This window comes from Anopheles coluzzii, chromosome 3 (genome assembly GCF_943734685.1).
Source record: "Anopheles coluzzii chromosome 3, AcolN3, whole genome shotgun sequence".
Taxonomy (NCBI): Eukaryota; Metazoa; Arthropoda; class Insecta; order Diptera; family Culicidae; genus Anopheles; species Anopheles coluzzii.
In genome coordinates this window covers 5,997,465-6,016,841 of record NC_064671.1, presented here as the reverse complement: position 1 = coordinate 6,016,841, position 19,377 = coordinate 5,997,465, and the positions used below count along the sequence as shown (strand labels likewise).

Genomic DNA, 19,377 nt, shown 5'->3' with positions numbered 1-19,377 from the left:
CTCTTCTCTCTTTACAGTTTTCTGTTACCCTTTTTTATGTTTTACATGTTTTTTGTTTTGTTTTTGCTACTTCTAAAACACAGGATTACAAGGACTTTCATTTGTTTGCATTTAACGTTTCACTGGTTTGTTTCTTGTTTGTGTGTGTTTTTTTACTGCTTATTTTTTAATATTTCTCCACTCTTTTACAGCGCCCCGTCGCTGCTGTGTCTGTGATTAATTAAAGTAGTTTCTGTTTTGATCGTATCATTCGGTAAGTTTGCATTAGTTAGCGGGAAAATGAAGCAAAACTCTTTAACAGGTGTGTGTGTATGCACTTCTATTGCAATATTATATTCATATTTACTGTTGTTTTTCGTTATCATTTGTTCAACATAAAAATTCGATTTTTTTTCTTCTGTTTAGCTATTTGCTGCAACAAGAGTGAAATTGATTTTTCGATTTTAAATTTGCAGAGCGAAGAGTTTAAAAAGAGAACAATTTGACAGAAAAGCTAGAGAAAATGGTGTGTTGAATTATGCCAATCCTTGTGTTTTTGATTTTGTTTCACCAATTGTTTTGCTCTTATTGTGTTTTTGTGTGTGTGTGTTTTCAATGGTTCATCTTAAATTGTGTGTGTTGGGTTTGTATTTTAAATGTATAAGTATATGAATATTATCTCAAAAATATATAAATGTTTCATATATGTGATTTGCATTATTGTTTATCGGTGCTATTTGTTTATTTTTTTTGCTATCTTCTCTGCCAATTTCATTTAATGACACATTTTTGTTGCTGTTGTTTGCATATGTTCTTCTCCTTTCTATTACTTCATTTGCAGCCCATCGTTTTGATTGATTGATTATGACATTTTCTCGATATCTCTTATTCGAGTTTACATTTGAATGTACTGTTTTTTCAGTTTTTCTTGCCATAATATTTCACTTTGTTCGGGTAAATGGGACAGGATACATATCTTGGGGCTTATATTCAGAGTAAACTGTACGTACATGATCGCACGATCATCGCGGTCGATCTGTTCTCATCCCCCTCTTCTGACAAAACTACACAGCTGTACATTCATACACTAATTACAAACACGCACACACACCGATTACTTTCTATATAATGCTTTTCATTATCACCACCATCACAGACCTTTCTACAGGCGAAAATTAACCGCTTTCCTCCTCAAGCGCTTCCTCGTACATACTCCTCCTCCTCGAAGGGCTTTTACAGCCTTTTGACAAATAATTTAGAACGCATGAAACCAGGGCCTGATTTCATGCATAAAGAGAAACAAGATATTGTGTGTGTGTGCAGTTTTGCTTTTCATAAGGAACACATTACAACAAAAAACACGTTAACTAATATAGCCAAAAAACATTGATTTGTGACAAACCCCCCTCGCTTAATTTTAAAACAAAGCTGAGACCTTCTCCACCACCCACCAGCTCTCAGCATCTCAAGCCAATAATTTAGAAAACGAAACCCCCCAAAAGCGCGCAATAACCACAATTAAAACAACTATTCTGTGTGTGTGTCTGCTTAATAATTCATATTGTACTGATTCTACTCAGAGTGCTGCTCTACACGAACATTATTGAAACGAACAGGAACTAGCCTCTAATAGATTAACTTCCCTTTTATTAAACCTGCAGTAACACACACCGCTCCCGCTCAGATTGATTTCAAGGAAGGATCAACTGATGTAGTGCACACAAGTTTCCCACCAGTGCATATAGTTAGTGAACAATAATTAATTGTACTGCATTTTTCGTCAGTGCTGTTTCATCCACGCGTGGTGCAAGAGCCGCCCCCTAAGAACTAAACAACGGAACATTGTACATAATAGGTGTTTTTCCCTTCTACCCAACATTAACTTTGACAAACTTCAAATTTATGATTTAAATTAATGAATGTGTGCTGCGTGCACTGTGTGATGATGATGCTGATTACAAATTAATGCTCCAAACCATGGCATTTGTTATGCTAAAAATGGCTCAATCGATTCAAATGTGTGTGTGTGTGTGATGCTGGTTGATTGGTGGCTGGCGGATCGCATTGGATCGTACAAAATGCACACAACGCACAGTTCTTAAACAAATGGCACAGTAATAATAATAATAATAATTGCGAGTTCACTTTCTCTCTCTTTTCTATGTGGCATGTGCGTATTTTCTTGGTGTGTCCCGCCGTTGTAGTATTTTAGTGAAATTTGTTGCTTTGCAGCACAGCAGAGCTAATAATGCTGTGTTTTATATAAACGGAATGTGTGAAAAAGAAATACATGCTTATTGGGGCATCTTTTGTTGTGCAATTACTGTACTTGTTTGTTTGACTCTTTACATCTATGTATGCTCTATTTTTATATCATTTGTGTCTGCATGGGGTTGCATTTGCCTATTAACTGCTAATGAATATTGTTGTGTATTGTTGTTGCTGTTGGTGAATTGCATTTAAATTGCGTGAACCCCATACATTGATCGGAAAACAATATATTAATCTATTTGTTCATTTGTTACATGGTAGATTATGCTGTTACTGTTCTATTTTACACACATGCAGATAGTAACTGAAACAGTCCGTGTTTGTGTGTTTAATGTGCTGTTTCGGTTTATAGACACATTTTACCTATCCGTTTGCTGCAGCCAGCTGACCAGTAGTAGTAGTAATTTCTATTATTCTGTTGTTAACCTTTCCGTATCGTTAATGCATCATTGTTAAGGAACTACATGTTTGATTTATCTTCTTTTGTTTCGAACCGAAAACTTATGGCGCTAATGGCGAATTTCCACCCACCTGCGAATGCCACAAGGAACGCTTAATAATATTTTTGCTAGCTATTTCAACATTGTACCATCGACACCACACAAACAATCAACAACTATCGAGGATGGGAAAGGGGTCGAAGCAAATAACGAATCGTGACCAAAAATCGCTTCCAAAACGAGTGGATGTGAAGGAATCTTGGCTGAAGGATGAGGATGATCATTCATCACCTTCAGAGCAACAGCCTCTCTCGATCCGTTCTTTTAACAGTAAAAAACGCTCACTTTTCGCCTTGTTTGCCGCCTTTGCCGATCGTGTTCCTCGTTCCCCGACTGATATACATCGTTCGTACTCTAACAGCTATTTGTTACTGCTACTTTGTTGCGCTCTATTACACCGCTAGTTAGCTGGTTAATGCTTTGCCTGCCGGCTACTACTGCCTACCTATGCTACAAACACTCCCCCTCCCAACCCATCTGCCCCTAATACACGTGCGCTCAGGTTCGCATCAGTCATGTGTGATAGATTCTACTCGGTTTCCGTTCCTTTTGTAGGTTTGCAATAAATACACCTTATCAAACAAAAAAAAACAAACAAACAAACAAACAATGTACTTTTCATCAGTCCGTTCCGTATCGCTTCTGCAACGCATCACTTTCATTCGTATGTGTATCTTCCCAACGTACGATCGATCGCAGCGTGATGATGTTGATGATGTTACACAATAGTTTTTGGTATTTCCTATTTGACTTTGACCGTTTTTTTTTGTGTGTGTGAATATGCTCTTCTTTTTCTGCATCATGATCGTGATCGTTTTCTACCCCCTTTCCTTAATACTAGCTTCCGTTCTCATACAACAAAGTAAACTTCCCGCTCCTCTAAGCCATCAAACCGAAGAAAAGGCATTCTTCAAAGTTGAGTGCCGGTGGTGTCGGGGAAACAACAGGTGGTCCTTCCAAATGCACAGACCAATATCCCACGGGCACGACGACACCACACTCCTTGGTATTGATGGTTTTTGTTTTCTTCTTCTGTAATTCGTACCATAATTTTGTCCTGTGTCCATTCCTGATTCGTTAATTTTGTATGTGTTTTTTTTCCTAAAAATTTAGTAAAAATCCAATTTTGCGTTACAATAAACATACCCGCCAACATGTGTAAAGGTACTGGGAGCAATTTTGTTTACGTTACGATTCAGTTTTGTTTTTCTTCTTCTGTATGATGAGTGAAGACAATTTAGCTACTTTTGTTTCCGTTCGTATTGATTAATTTTGTTAGCGTTCTCACAGAACAATAAATTGGAATTGTTATCAATCATGTGCTTCTCATTCACACTACGAGGTATAGGAAGAGAACGAGTGTCTTGTGTGTGTGTGTGTGTGTGTTGTTGTTTGTTTGAAAAACGGGTTTAATCTCTAATGGGTGTTTTATAGTGTGATGTTTGTACTTTCAATTTTCGATTGTTTGTTGTTTGTTGGTTATCGCTGCTCTGTAGTAGCAGCAGAGTATAATAGCAGATTACAAATAGCAAATTACTCCATCTTCCCGGTCGACGGTATTGCTTTCACACACTCACACACAATCTGTGATGCTGTGCACCGCGTAGTCCTAACGTAAAGGAATACCTTTAAATCGTGTTGATTAAGAGATCGGCAAAAAACAACACCGTTAAGAAAATGGGTTCTGAATGTTAGCCTACATTCAATCAAACCTATTCTCCTATTATCCTGCTAGTGTGGGCTTGTGGGCCTCTAATAACCCTCTCTTAATTAAGCCCTTCCTTATCGCTCCACAGTGGACCGCTTCGCTTCTTATATCTCCAAAAACCAAGATAGTGTTTTATATTGTTAATGCACCGCACTTCATAAGTTTCTTCTTATTTTTTTTTATTTGGCTTTGCCAATATTTTCTCACACCTTTTAATAAGGTTTTACAATGCCACAGCAAATACTCGTGCAACAACACGCTTCACGATCGCGCTCTGTCTTGTTCGTTCGATCGATGTTGCGATGAAGCACAACACACTACTCGCAACTGAACGCGCTACAAAACCCTCCCCCAACTTCCTAAGGAAGTGGGGGCAAGCTTTCATCTTTAAGATTGATTTTGTATACAATTTAGCAACACAACAAGCCCCAAAAACAAAGCGAAACATATAGTAGTAACACGCGCAGGCAAATAAACAAACATTCACACCGAACGGTTATTATATCAATCACGGTCCCTGTGTGACAGAACAGTGTGTGGACCACCCCCCTAGCAGATATGATGCATAATAAGTTATGTGTCCCTTCAAAAACACACCTTTTTCTTCTGTCCTTTCTATAGACTATAGGAATATTTACAAAACATATTTTTGATTACGATCTATTGCATAGCGAGTGGCAAAAGTTGTTTGATTGTTAATGCTCTCTATCTGCTCCTTCTCTGCTTTCTCTCCTGCTTCATCCATCTTCATCCATAGAAATTACCACTAAGTTAACGCCGTGCCTCATAGGCATTGACACCATTTTTGCAGTTAAGCATGCAAGTGTGTGACAAAGGAAAACTTAATACTCGGTTCTAACCTTAGTTCTACAAACTATCAGCCAGAATAAAATAAGAAGATGAATATTTCATCCTCCCCGTCCCCGTCTTTCTATGTCCTTTTTTGCCGAACGCAACACAACAATGGAAAACATTTTAAATGAAACTTTAGATAGTCAAGACGTGTTGGCGCTGGCATTGAAGCACCTATTATCACGACACTTGATGTTGTGAATGTGGCGATCGCCCGTACAAGGGCACACAGGATAAGGGTAATTTCAACAACGATTAGTCGATTAGTAAAGAAAGTAATCACATTTTTTTTTTTCAATAAAAGCAATACTATAGAGGAGCCAGCATTATTATCATCAGGTGCGAAGAAGAAGGGTTTTAAATAATTTAAACAACACAGCATTTACTGGATGTAATAGGATGAAGATCGTCGCTCTATCGTGTTAATTAACACACTCACATAAATTGTGCATTGTATGCTAAAATAAAGGGAGGATTCAGTTTTTGACAAGAAAAGTTACACAAATTACTACTTCCAAAAATAATAGATAACAGATAATATTAAAGTTAACCAAAATAAAAATAGTCAAACAAAAAAAACGGGAATTATGAGTAGCTCAAAACTAACGTGCGTTCCGACTAGAAGCGGTCGTTTTGTGTGTTGGAATGGCTGGTGCAATTAAATTAAAGTATTCGTTGACGTAAAAAAAAGGAATCATAAAACGGATGTGCGCGCCACTACTACGCCAATGCGGAGGGAGTGGTGCAAAATGGCCCATTTTTCTTCCCTTCCTGGCCGGCTTTCCTGGGGTGCCGCCAGATACACACAGGCGATGAATAAATTAAAGATTGCCTTAAAACATAAATAAACTGCAACAAAACAAACCCCTCGTACATTGTAAGTGTTGCTTACTGACCAAAGGTCGCTCTCTCGCTCTCCCTCCCTCTACTCGCGACGTGCTCGTTTCGGTCGCGTATTGCCCTCGATACCATCGCCTACGGTTACCGTGCCACCGGTGGTACCGCCGATCGAGCCACCGAGCGATACCTGCGAACCGCGCAGCTTCTTCCCACCTACCTGCACCTGGCTTTGGGCCGTAATTTGCAGCGAGATCGCGTTCGTGTTCAGCTTCTCCGTCAGCAGCAGATCCTTCAGCCCCTTCATCTTCTGGCTGTACAGCACAATGATGGGCCGCTTCGGTTCCGCATCGGGTTCTTGGGCCTTCTCCCGTTGCTTCTCGGGCTTTACACCCTTTTCCGGCTCCTCGCCTTCCTGCTGCTTCTTTATCGCGTCTTCCTCGCGCTTCCCATTGCTTGCGGGCTTCACCTCGGTGGTGGTGTCTACTGCCGTCGACGAAACCGTCGTCCCCTCACCATCCGACGACGGAGCGCTTTCCTCGGTAGTGAACGGTTGCCCACCACCTTGCAGAAGAAACTCGGGATTCAGCAGCTTCTCGCCGCACTTGCCCACCAACGCTTCGAGCGATTTCGGCAGTGGGTTTCCTTTCACCCCGCTGCTCCCATTCGCACCGCGCCCACCATTCGTCACGTTAGCGTCCGCTTTCACAATGTTATTGTTGTTGTTGTTGTTGTGATGGTGCAGCGAATCGTCCGCACCATTTTTGCTCCCATTTTCCTGCCCGTGGGCTGGGTGCTGGGCTTGCGGTTCCTGATCCGCACACTTGATGATCACCTGCGACCGAATGTCGTGATCGAACTTGGCGATCGTAGCAACCAGCGGTTTCGCCCAGCCGATGTGCAGGATGGGCGTCTGGCTGCCCTCCTCCCACTTGCAGATGCCGTCGTAGAAGCGCAACAGGTTCGCGAAGCAGGACGCATCGCGCAGTATGCTTTTGGCCGAATGGCCCGAGCTTTCCAGCTTCATCACCTGCGGGATCAGCTCATTGGCAATGTCGAGAAACTCTTTGTATATTTCCTCATCGTCGCGCGAGTAGTTGTACCTAAAAGAAAGCGCATTACGGTAACGTTCTCGCTGCTCGTTTTTAGCAGATACTTACAGTCGAATCACGTCGCTGCTGTCCGCCCAGGACGCGAACGCTTCCCGGTACATGTTCTTCCGATAGTAGTACCCGCCCTGGTACGTGTACGGGTACACGTGATGGTTCCGGTAGTACGTCTGCGCCGACCGGACCGACTCATTGTACAGCTCCTCGCAGCTTTTCCGCCCGCCCGTCGGTTCCACTTCCTCCAGCTCGCCCAGACAACCGAGCGCCATCGGGTACTTCCTCAGGTGGCCCATATCGTACAGCAGCCACAGCAGCTGCTGCTGCAGATCGGCCACCTCCAGGCAAGCGCTGGTCGCCGTCAGCGATGGATTGATCGCCGACACGATCGCGGCCACCTCCATGTACCGATTGCACACGACCGGATGGCCGGCCACGTACAGCCACGTCTGCGACTCGATGCCGGGCGCCACCGACTGCCCCCGCTTGTCCTCCGCGCCCTTGCCGTGCCACGTTACCTCGATCGTTTCGTCGCCCGTCTTGCCAAACACGACCCACACGTGGTCCTCCGAGATGGCCAGATGGACGTCCCGGTAGCCCAGCATTTGGCAGCCCGCCACCACCGCAAACGCCACCCCGAAGCAGTCCAGCTTGTTGCCGCACAGGTAGCTGTACAGGCTCTGCAGGTGCGCCCGGTCCTTGTACGAGCTGCGCAGCAGCGAGTTCCAGATGATGTCCGACACCTTCTTGATAATTTCCCGGCTAGCGAACTTCGAATCAGTGGTCGTCTTTACCAGCAGCTTCTCGATCGGGGCCAGCACGGACTTGAACCGCTTGTACAGTGCCTCGACCGTGTCGTACCGGATCACGGGAAAGTTCCCGCCGGCTGTATCACCACCGACTGCCGCCGCCGTCCCACCCTTGCCTCCATCGACATGGTTGTTGTTGTTGTTGTTATTGTTGTGCGAGGTGGACGAGCCGGCGCCGGTCGACTCGAGCACCTTGGTCGTGAGCGAATGCTCGATCAGCCCGGTCACGATGGACAGCAGCGTCAGGTCCGGTTCCTCCTCGCGATTGTTCAGCTGCTGCCGGAACAGCTTGATCACGTCCGGTATCGCGCGCAGCGGGAACAACTTGATAACGTCGTCACAAAACTCCGTCATCGTTCGCTCATCGGGGGCCGGAGCGAACACCAGCACGGTTTAGCTTTTGCTTTGGAGGAAATATGATGTGTTGTTGTGTTTTACGGGTTTTTTTTATCGCAGCCTACTTTTGCCGCACTTCCCGGAGAAAATGCTTTTCTCCACTAGCGAAACGCACACGCACACACACGCACATACATCCGATTTATGACACACGATTTGTTTGCTTACCCACTATCGACCCCCTCTCCCATGGGGCGACAAATAGCAGTAAAATTGGGCACTTTTGTTTCGTCAACCTGCGGCTGCGACGTCATTTGCCATTTGGCGCATTGGGCAAGAGCAACACAGCCACCCTCCTTTTCCCGTGCTCCATTCCTTGGTTCCCGCGCGGAAAACTGCCTCCCCTACCCGTCCTCCACAACTTCCCACCACCTGTATCCGTAAAGCAAAGGGTCGAATGAAGTAGAGGGGCTCCCTAGCGGAGGTTGGAGGGTGAGGTCGCGCGTATGCAGATTACGTCCTCGTGCTGGATGAGCTGGGCCGTCACCGTGCTGAACCATCCGCACGGGGCCCTTCTTTCCATCTTCGTCCGGGCTGACAGCTGCTGAACCAACAGCCGACGACTCTCTTTTTCGATGGAATGTGCTGATATGTGTTGTGCCACCAGCGAACCAGGACGCGACACGACGCAACAGCAGCACACGGGCACAAGAGTATTAGATAACAGAGTGGCGGTGGTGGTGGTGGGTGCTACTGCTACTGCGTACGGGGATCACGAAACACACACGCACTTACGATATGGTTCGCAAACTGTGCAAACAGCGAGCCATTTTCGCGTTATCACTATTTTTTCAGCTGCAAATGCAAGACTGGCTTCTGCGACGCGCGCGTTCTTGACATCCAGCGAAAAAGTTGATGTTGTGTACGTGTGTGTGTGTTTTTTTGTGTGTTTTTCTTTCTGTAAATTTATGCAAACACACACACGCACACACTGGCAGTGGTTTGCAAAACGTCACGGAGACGGATTTTTGCAGGGCTCGTAGGCAGCCCTGAAGAAAACGATAAGTTTGACAGCTCGCAGCGTCGCCGGCAAATTCGGTTTGTTTACAAACAAAATCCGTCCGGAAGTGGAGCAGCGGACAATGGATCTGGTGGCCAAGCGAAGCATTAACTGTGAGCAGGGAGCGGTACGAGCGGTCCGATATAATGGTAAGCATAAGACTGTGTCCAGAAATCGTGCAATAATAAACGTAAAAGTCTTCCTCTCCAACATACAGTGGATGGGTCCTACTGCCTGTCGTGCGGTTCGGACAAAAAGATCAAACTGTGGAACCCTCGCACCGGGCTGCTGCTCAAGACGTACGGTGGGCACGCGGACGAGGTCATGGATGCGGCCGGAAGCTGCGAAAGCAGCTACATCGTGTCCGCTTCCCTCGACAAGAGCGTCATCTACTGGGACGTATCGACCGGACTGCCCGTGCGACGATTGCGAGGCCATGCCGGTGGCGTGACCTGCATACGCTTTAACGAGGAATCTTCCATCGCCGTGTCGGGCTCGAAGGACAACACGGTCGCCTGCTGGGACATCCGCACCCGCAAGCTGGACGCGGTACAAACGATGCGGGAAGCGAAGGACTGCATTACGGCGCTGGTGGTGAGCGAGCACAAGATCATCTCCAGCTCGCTGGATGGGTCGATCCGGCAGTACGATATACGGGCCGGGGAGCTCGTGTGCGACACGATCGGCGTCCCGATCACGTACCTGGTGCAAACGCGCGATGGCCAGTGTCTGCTGGCGGCCTGCTCCGACGGTACGATACGCCTGATCGATAACGATTCGGGTGAACTGCTGGCCGAGTACAAGGGACACCGGGTGGATGATTATACGATCGAGTGTGGCATCATTGCGGCGGACACGAAAATCATTTCCGGCTCGGCGGAAGGGGCCGCCATCGTTTGGGACCTGCTGGAGGGCAAGGAGGTGCGAAGGTTGCGCATCGGCAGTGAGGTGGTCCATTCGCTGGCGCCGCATCCGACCGGGAGCGATATTTTGTTCGCCCGCAAGCGGCACCTGGAGGTGTGGGGCAAACCGGAAGAAGACGAGGAAGAGGTGATTGAGTAGGGTTACAATATTTTAAGGGAAAATTTTCCAAAAAAAGAGCTTTCATGAAGACATTTAAAGATCAGTGTTAAAAAGCGCTTTGAAATTAAATTATAATTGACTGACAATTCATCCTTCTGTTAAGCTTTTTATAAAAATTCTTCTATTTAAAAGAACATCTTACATAGGTTTACCACATTTTCACGTTAGAAATTCGTTTTTTCCAATTAGGTGGCAGTGTTGCCAAACACCATCAACGTGCAGTTTCGTTGAATTTGAACGCACTGAGTCCGCGGCTCCTTCCCGACTCGACAGTGTGGACAAGTAAAGGAAGGGGAGAGAAAATGAGCGAGATGTAGCGATATTCGAACGTCAAAAACCCTCGCCATGTTGTACGGGCGCAAACAACCACACACGCACACTACCACAAGTTGCAAAGGTACGCGAGAGCATTTGGATAGACCATTTTTTGTTTCCTCAACCTCAACCGGAGTGCGAAACTCGTCGCGGCTCTGGTTTTCCATTTTCCGGCCCATCCAACAACGCAAGAGATGGCCAGCGAAAGCGTTTAGTGTGTAGTCGGTTCCGCCCCATCCGCCCCTTTTCCCTCGTGTTTCATCCCCTGTGCCGACGGACAAGAAAGCATCCCCCAAAAAAGGTGTTCTTCGTGTGCTTGTGTTGCCTGCTCCTTTCCCCCACCACACATATCGGCCGTCCCTGATGCATTCGCTGTGTTAAAGCATAGCCGCCGTGCATTAGTCCGAGGTGAAACTGCGCGCTCCGTAGTGCCAAATTTGGGTTTCGAAGTGCTGTTGGTGACGATTGCCCGTATTTGCCATTTGACACGATTGTTGCACTGCTGGTGCTAACCTAACCTTTCCCATCACGCAACGCAGTGCCTTCTGGTGGTGGTGGTGGTGGTTGTCGTCGCCGCCATTCGAGTCGTGTGGTTTGTTGTGCGGAATATTATTGTGTTCAGTTGATCGACGATTGACCTAGTTGTGCAGTGCTGAAAGTGTTCGAAAAGTGCATCTAAAAGTCCCCAAAACTCCCCCGAGCCAAAAAAAGGCAACGCGAAAAGCGCATCCCAAAGGCTGTGCTGTGTGCGTTTCACCTTTTCCTTTTCTCACATCCATAGTAGAAACAGTCCACGCTGCAGTCAACGCTGACGCCTCTGTCCCGTGTGGCTGTGTGCGTGCGTGTGTAGGTGTGTGTAGTGCAGTGATCCGCAGACTTGTTTCTCATACCCACTGGTGGCCCGGTGGTTGGCCGCAGGGCGTACAGATCAACCCGAAAAGAGGAGGCAGCGTGCAGAAAAGGCCGAAAAAGAAGCAGCAGCATCAGCAGCAGTTGTGTGGCTCAAGCGACGCTGAAATTCTTCTTAGCGTGCGACGCGCTCCTCCCCGCCCCCCCCCACCAGGTAGGTAGAGATGTAGTAAGGGTGTGTGCTAAACTAAACCTCCCGCTCGTGCGCTTGTGTAGGTGCAGGTGTTCAGCGGGGGCAAACAGCATCCCATCCCTGTGTTAAGAACAACGAACCTGCACGGCTTGCTTGTGTGGAAGGTTTCAGGTACGGCGTACGAGGGTAAAAGAGAAGGGAAGAAAACCGCACGCAGCATCCATTGCGCTCTCTCTCCCTCTCTCTCTCTTTTGGGCGTCATGACGTTGTGAAGGCTATGGATTCGGAGGCGAACCCTGTAGCGAGAGTTCTGTGTCTCTGCAAAACGATGCACGGGGAACGATCTCTTCTAAACACCGACTGCTGAGACTCGGGCTAAGATCAGTTACGATCTCTTATTTGTATGTCAGATGAAATATTTTAATTTAATTGGATTGTGTAATTATAATTAAGTCTAAGCGTGTTGCTTAGAGTTTCGTAACTCACCAGAAACGCGTGTGAAAATAGACACGACACATAATAAACCGGCTCCCCCTCCTGGCTGGAGTTTTTTTTAGGTAATAGATGATGCATCAGAAGAGAGAAAAATCCCCCCCCCCCCCCCCACTTCCCCAACTCCCATGAGTGAATGGCAGTTTACGAACAAAGGAATCACATCGAATGATTCATGCACATCTCCTGCAACTCTTTGTTTATTTGAAGGTTTATTATTTCCCCGGCTACCTCCAGGGTTTTGTTTTGCTGCTGCTACTGCCGTTGACGAACTTCGCTCTACCGCGTCGATCACACCTGGGCAAGCGATGCTGGGAAGTAAATAAACCATCACCGAACAAACTACATCCTCCCATTGGAACGACGTTTCTATGACGACGACAGCGATGATGATGGGCTGTACTCGTGCGAGAGAAACCCTAGAAGCACACCGGCGTAAACCAATGTGACCCGTTGGGGTCACGGCGTGGCAAAAGGGTCTTCCAAATACAAAACTTCCATCCAAAAAATGCATTCAAAACTATGCAAGAAACTCACCCCTTATTAGAATGGGAACCCCCATGTTGGTTTCTTCGATTAGGACACTTTTTTGTTGTTGTTTGGTGTCGTTAATGCTTGTGCCCTCACACAAGGCAGTTTAGCGGGTTTTTTTTGCATTTATCGTAACGTGAGCTTACCTTAACCGGCTTAGCTTATTTCGTGTGGCTTCCACAACGGCTTTCGTGTGTGTGTGTGTCTGTGGATTACCTTTTTTTTGGGGAGGAAGAAAGGCATTAATACCTGTCGCTAAAATGCTCTTTGTATGCCATTTACTGTTGCTTTTACACGCGGAGAGATATACTTGAAATGTATTTACTTGCACAAAAATCCCAATTGCTTGTGCAAAAAAAGCTGTTCAAACCTTTCCCCCCCAATTGCGCTGACGCTTATGTCTGTTGTCATCGTGTTTACATCCTAAAACAACACATTCTCCTCGTCTAATGGCGCAATCGGCATCCATACCTCATCTCATGTTCCCAGCATGGGGGGGGGGGGGGGGGACTGGTGATGTTGTAAACATTGGAAATGTGTACGCCTATACCCCCATCCCACAACGATCAGTGCTGCTGCAGCACCACATTCCAGCGCAAATCGCACAAAAAACACACACACACTCACCACACTCCCATTCTCCCCGGGGCCAATTTAGTAGACGTTGGTGTTGCCTTCGTCTACGTGCCACGTGCCACTAGGTAAACCCGTACCGTACGAAACCGGAAGACGTATATTTTTCCCAAACCCCGCACAACACTCCTCTGCGCCCTATCTCTCCTTTTACCTCCCCGCGATATGGGAGTGTTTTTGTGCGAGAAATTTAAAATTGCTACGTTTTTTTTCGAATGGTGGTGGTGCTGGCGTGCCTTTGTCGATTATTGTACGTCGGGAGAGTCCCTGGACCACCCCCTTTTCTACACGCTTGTTTTGCAGACTGCACACGAAGAGGGAAAGGGACACTCCAAACTGCAGTCGCAGTCGGAGTAATAGGTTAAAAGATTAGAACCGGGGGCCAAAGCCGGTGCCGGCCGGTACTGCTTATCTGTTTATCTAGAACGATTGTAATTTCTGTTCGGCATGAACAGCGCCGTAGCTTGTCGTTTCGGTTCACATACGGAACACTCTGTTCTGCCGGCGCTGTTGCCGATTGCTGTAAATCAATTTTTTGCTACAAAATATAGTAATTATGTACTGCGGGTGTGGAACTGGCGTTTATAATCTAAATGTTGTATCATTTGAGTGGCACGGCTTGAAATAGAACGTGTTATTGCAAAACTAACAGTTAGGACGAGTATGTAATCGTTGAAACCATAGGATCCTTAAGAAGATGGAGAAATGTAATGCTATGCGAGGCAAAAAGGCTAGCACACCGTTAATATATATACATTTAATTATACATATTTTTCTCAGTAGAGACTATAGTCGAGTTTACAGGGTTTTCCGAGTCAATTCCGAGTCATCACAATAATTTATCAGTTCTTCCACATGATTTTCAACACATCTCAAGCTGGATTGAGTTTGACATTTCTTTGTGTTGAATGTGTATGTGTATGAACTGAAACTTTACAGGGTTTTCTAAGCTACTTTCCAATGTAAACACATCGTTTTTCGCTGCGTGCAAGAAGTTATTCCACATGAATCTGATATTTCATATTCATCATGATAATTTTCAATTTCTACAGCATGATTTTCAACACTTCACCTGTCAAAGGGGTGATGCGATACGGCTTCAGATTCCAGTAAAAAAAAACGATGTCAGCAGCCCGTTGAAGTGTTGAAAATCATGCTGAGGAGATTAAACATTATAATGATGAAAATGAAATGTCAGATCGATGTGGAAAAATATTTTGAACGCGGTGAATAACAATGTTTACATTCGAAACTGACTTGGAAAACCGTGTACCAGTTCTTCCACATGATTTTCAAGAAATGTCTAGCTGGATTGAGTTTTACAGTTCTTTGTGATGTATTGAATATCATATGCAAGAACTGAAACTTCATTTAACGAAATAAAAAAAAACATCGTTTAGGTGCTGAATTATGACGTGCACATTCTAATATGGCTTGGAAGAAACCCCTGTAATGCTTCATATTACATGAAAAACTAGAGGAAAGAAACTTAATCAAAAGGCGATAAAATCTAATACAATGCAACTACAAGAATATCGATATCTGCATCACAGAACCTTCAGAATTTGTAACAAATTATGCACATTATCATTAAAGCATTGTGTGCCGTATTATCTGCAGCTTAATGCACAGCTTAATGCATCTACAGCTTCTGTAGGCTTCTGTAGTATTTGAAACATGTTTGTCCAAGCGAGAAACAATTGGCTGACCACCAGCTGACCAGCGGCAAACGACGAGCGGGCGTACGAGCACCAGCAATCCAACAAATGAGCACAACAAACACTCAGCTCTTTGCTGTCTTTCTCTCTCTCTCTCTCTCTCTCTCTCTCTCTCACACTCTCTTCTCTAACGACCCAACATTCTCTGGGCCCTTGTGTGCTGCCTGTTTCGCTTGCACACACGCTATTGTGCGGCTTCTTATGCCATATGTCACTGCTGCTGCCGCCGTCGTCACTGGAAACACAAGGCCCCGAAACCTCCGAACCGGCGGCCCTGGCCCCGCGAGGTGGGACCCTTTTTTATCTCTCTCTCTCTTTCTCTTCTGTTACGGGCCCTTTTTCTCGCCCCTTTCCCCCTGTGCAGAACGCGCCCGCACACACACACACGGCAGCTCGCTGGAAACCAGTTCGCTCGCGTCCGCCGTAGCAGCTACGCAAAAGGCTCTCCGCAGGTCCGCAGGTTCTCCTCGCGCCCGTGTGGTGTCTCCGAAGCATCGAACGGTTTTGCTGGCCACCAGTTTCGTTTAGCTGGCTGGCTGGCTGGTTCTCTCATTTACGCTCGAGCTGCGGTGAAGATCGGTCGTGCGCGCTTGCGGTGTTTGTTGTAGCCTTCCGCCGCCTTGTTTCGTTGTTTTGTGAGTGCGCGTTCGTGTCGTTAGAGAGAGAGCGAGGCCTCTAAGAATACGGTCAGAGTGGTGTGCTGTGAGGCATTTCTTCAGAGTGGTTTGTTATCATTCTTTGTGTGTTGAGCCAGGTGAAAGCAATCACCTTTTTTTTGCTAGTGTCGTTGTGCTGCTGCAACTCCACCCCTTTTGGCGCCTTGCAGAAGAAGAAGTTCGGCCGAGTCAGCAGAGTGCAAAAGCCGCTGCTGCTGATGGAATCCGACCGCGTTACGTCAGCGGCGTTAGTAGTTGGGGGCTTGCATGTGTGTGCGATCGTCGCGCTAGTGGTTGAAGCGCGCGACCTGTTGTTGCTGCAGTCCTTCGTCATCTCGCGATCATCAGTGTTGTGCGCGATCGTCAATGATACCAGCCTCTCCATCTCGTTGTGTCCTCTACTATTTCTCCCTCTCTCTCTCTTTGTCTCTCCCACTGTCTGTCTTTGCGATCACATCACACACAAACCGTTTATCTTAGCCAACTACCGGAACGGCTGCGACATTAAATTGACCAGCTAAGTTGTGGCTAATAAATTGTGCGGTAGCTTACTTGTGGGATTTTCCACCCAGCCGCTCGTTGCTGAACCGTATTTCCTTCCCTTGGGCCACCTTTTCCCACGCAAATCTTTTGCTGTGTGTATTTGTGTCTCCCCCATGTCGTTCGATGCGAGGCCGACAAAGCAGCAATGAGCGGTTCGGTTCAGAAATTTTCATTGAGAAGTAGTTTATTGCAATTTGTTCCTTTTTTTTGCTTCCTTTTTTATTACGATGTTTGCTCATTTCCTCATTTAGTGCAATAAACGAAGGGAGCTCTTTTTTTTGCTCTTTACAAGCGCATACGAGAAACAGCTTTTGATGATTAAATCCTCCATCTAGTGGCCACTCTAAGCGTCATTAAATCGTGATCTTGTCCAAGGACGAAGGAGGTGCAGCAGCTGGTGGGACAAATGAGTAGAGAGACGAGTGCTACACACACCGAGAGAGCGAGAGAGGGTGATTCATAGGAAAGCAACCACTTCTTGACAGAAAAAGTGATTAAAATAATAAATAAAATTGGTGCTAATCAAGTTCTTTTTCTATTTTGCTTTCAATCCACAATACAGTGTGCTAAAAGATTGCAAAAACAAATAGCAGTGAAAACATTTTCCAGTGCATTCGTGTGGCCGGTTGGTGGGTGGGTGGTACGTGCAGTGCGTAAGCAAATCTCCTCTCCCGGCACCGTGTGCAATACGTGATCGTGTGCGGTGTGGTTGTGGTGTGCCGTTGTGCGGAATGCACCACTGACGACTTCGCGCGGTGTTCTCCTCGGTGTGCCTTTTCAAGGACGGGAATTTAATCGTTCTTTCCCGCACAACACTGGCCCGGTCGTAGTCGTCGTGTCGTGGTGTGGTGGGTTGTTGTGCAAGAACGCCACCCTGCTCTCCGACGGTCATAATTCACCGCGCGCCTGTGACTAGCTCTAGGTGTGTGCGGTGCAACGAAGGGAGAGAGAGAGAAACGATCGTAAGGAAGAAAGCCAAGTTTTGCAACGAGCAAATAGTTGCAAACGAAACGTCTAGAACGATTGCTTCTCGGGTAGCTGTGAGTGGCGCGTTTCAGTTGTGGTTTCCCCGACAGCGAAAGGAAGTGTGTGTGGCCGATAAGGGCCCTTTGGCTGTTTTTAATTTGTTCGTGATCGACACACGCGTGTGTGCAGCCAGCAGTGAGCAACGATGACGATCTTTAGCTCGTAAGTGTCATTTTAGTGTGTAAGATTTAGGGTTAAGTTATTGTTTGTGGCAACCACACTTGGCTGGTGATCGTTTAAAAATGCAAATCAGGGCAAAAATCAAGCGGAAATGGGCACAAACTGGACCCTTTATATTTAATATGTTTATGTGTAATTTATTTCAACAAACATGTCCATCATCACATTGTTGGTGTGCTTTGTTTCTCACAAAAATGTTGTTGTTTTGTGTGCATCATAACATAATTTTTCCTTGCTCGTTTTAAAAACAATTTTGGGAAAGGAGGGTGGGGCAATGTTTGTGAAACATTTGCTGATGTTCAAACACACACAAACATCACCCAATTAGTTTGGCCCCAAAGGAGTGTGTTTTGATTTCGTTTCCAATTAATGCCCTTCGAAGCACAAAGAGAGAGAGAGAGAGAGCACCTCTACCGATCGGATTTGTGTTTGTTTTGTGATTTATTTATTTAGATTCAGCGTACAAAAGGGAATTTATTTGTGCTGCGGCGGGTGGCGGCAGTAATGAAGAAGGAAGCCACCTGTCGCACTGAACCGCTTGCAGGGCGCCCCCCCCCCCCCTCGATGGTGAAAAATATGGTCGATATTATCGAGGCTCGATCGATCGACGAGAACGCCGCGATCATCATCATCGCTTGTCAGAGATCGGTGAAAGATTGAGCGCACACGCACGTATGTGTGGGGCAAATTGTAAGGCCACGGTGGTGAGGGAAAACACAAGGGCCTGAAGGGGGGAAGGGCAAGAAGCAACGCACCTCCTGGCTCTGGCTCTGGCTCTGGTCTAATTTATTTCAAACATGCCTTTTCCTGCCCCGGCCGATTGATGACGATGGAAATCTATTGCTTCCGTTGAACCGTGCCTACCGGTACCGTCACTCGCCTCCCCCCCCCCTCCCTTCTCTGTGTCCCTGGTGGGGTGCTTGTACCTGCGGCCTGCCTGTGGCAACACGAGGCTGCGCGGATTCATAATTAATGAACGTAAAGTTAGGGCGGAGTGGGGTGGGTTTTTTTTCGAAATTTTCGGGCCCAAAGGGTTTTTCTCCCTCTCTCTCTCTCACTCTCTTTGAGGTTCACTGGCATCTCCCCCTTTTCTTAATTCCAAACGGTAGCGAAGCACGATGGTAAAGGTGTTTGGCATTTACGAGATTTGGTGTGTGCGTGTGTGTGTTTCTTTTCTTCTGATGGGTTGTTTATTTTCTCGATGTGTTTGCGTTATGTTTCATCATCATTTCTCACTGATCGAAAGTGTTTTTTGATGGGAAAATGAAGGGTTCAGAATGGCTGTACAATTGGCTCACATGTTTTCAAGATTTTCTGTACAGAAATTGTGGCCAGAAACTTTCGTTTTGCAACATAACGTACTCAACCATTACCTCAGATTTCAGCATTTACATGAGCACACATACACCGGAAGAAACCACCGGAAAGGTGTCGATGAGCAAAACATATAGAAGAACCAACAGAAGAGACGAAAAAAATGCCAACATTTCGTTGACGGAGAACGGAACGAAGCACGCGTAAAGAATTTGTGGTTGATTTTCGTTTCCTTTGGGCGACCGTGGCCCCGAGGATCGTTAACGTGAACCACCACAGCAAATGATGAAACTACCTGAATAAATCAAACGCCTAGGTGGTGGCGGGGGCATCAGGGAGTTGCTCTTGAAAGGGTACACGGTTGTCCGGAAGTTCGGAGAACAGAA

At 46.3% G+C, this 19,377-nt stretch overlaps 3 protein-coding genes across 9 annotated transcripts in view; 2 read left to right on the top strand and 1 right to left on the bottom strand.

Annotated features, from left to right (window-relative positions):
• Positions 1-408: 408 nt before the first annotated feature.
• LOC120958824 (menin) lies at positions 409-9,336 on the bottom strand. 2 transcript variants are annotated; one of them, XM_049610135.1, is made up of 3 exons: positions 7,308-9,336; positions 6,945-7,250; positions 6,541-6,792 (listed from the first exon to the last, which is right to left on the bottom strand). In XM_049610135.1, exons 1-3 carry the CDS (start codon positions 8,414-8,416, stop codon positions 6,660-6,662), a joined length of 1,548 nt encoding a protein of 515 aa, XP_049466092.1. In that variant the 5' UTR covers positions 8,417-9,336; the 3' UTR covers positions 6,541-6,659. The 2 variants fall into 2 exon arrangements, with proteins under 2 accessions (XP_040237792.2, XP_049466092.1); XM_040381858.2 differs by having other exon boundaries at positions 409-7,250; positions 7,308-9,327.
• A 150-nt stretch (positions 9,337-9,486) lies between these two features.
• On the top strand, positions 9,487-10,641 carry LOC120958829 (WD repeat domain-containing protein 83). Its single transcript, XM_040381864.2, has 2 exons — positions 9,487-9,607; positions 9,676-10,641. Exons 1-2 carry the CDS (start codon positions 9,541-9,543, stop codon positions 10,518-10,520), a joined length of 912 nt encoding a protein of 303 aa, XP_040237798.1. The 5' UTR covers positions 9,487-9,540; the 3' UTR covers positions 10,521-10,641.
• A 275-nt stretch (positions 10,642-10,916) lies between these two features.
• Positions 10,917-19,377, top strand: part of LOC120956429 (protein Star) — a 28,028-nt gene continuing 19,567 nt past the window's right edge. Inside the window, exons 1-2 of one of the 6 annotated variants that reach the window (XM_040377894.2) lie at positions 15,740-15,907; positions 17,034-17,659. In XM_040377894.2, the coding sequence (XP_040233828.2) occupies positions 17,643-17,659 (17 nt within the window). In that variant the 5' untranslated portion in view covers positions 15,740-15,907; positions 17,034-17,642. Of the gene's footprint in view, positions 11,920-15,739; positions 16,027-17,033; positions 17,660-19,377 lie in introns of those variants that run through there. The other 5 variants (XM_040377893.2, XM_040377892.2, XM_040377890.2 and 2 more) reach the window with 5 other exon arrangements.

What these genes read in the sequence shown, in the direction of transcription:
- LOC120958824 (XM_040381858.2), bottom strand. Translation starts at nt 8,416, where the DNA reads ATGACGGAGTTTTGTGACGACGTTATCAAGTTGTTCCCGCTGCGCGCG. An exon ending in AGCAGCGACGTGATTCGACT is followed by an intron (nt 7,251 to 7,307) that starts GTAAGTATCTGC and finishes GCTTTCTTTTAG; the next exon opens with GTACAACTACTCGCGCGACG.
- LOC120958829 (XM_040381864.2), top strand. Translation starts at nt 9,541, where the DNA reads ATGGATCTGGTGGCCAAGCGAAGCATTAACTGTGAGCAGGGAGCGGTA. An exon ending in ACGAGCGGTCCGATATAATG is followed by an intron (nt 9,608 to 9,675) that starts GTAAGCATAAGA and finishes TCCAACATACAG; the next exon opens with TGGATGGGTCCTACTGCCTG.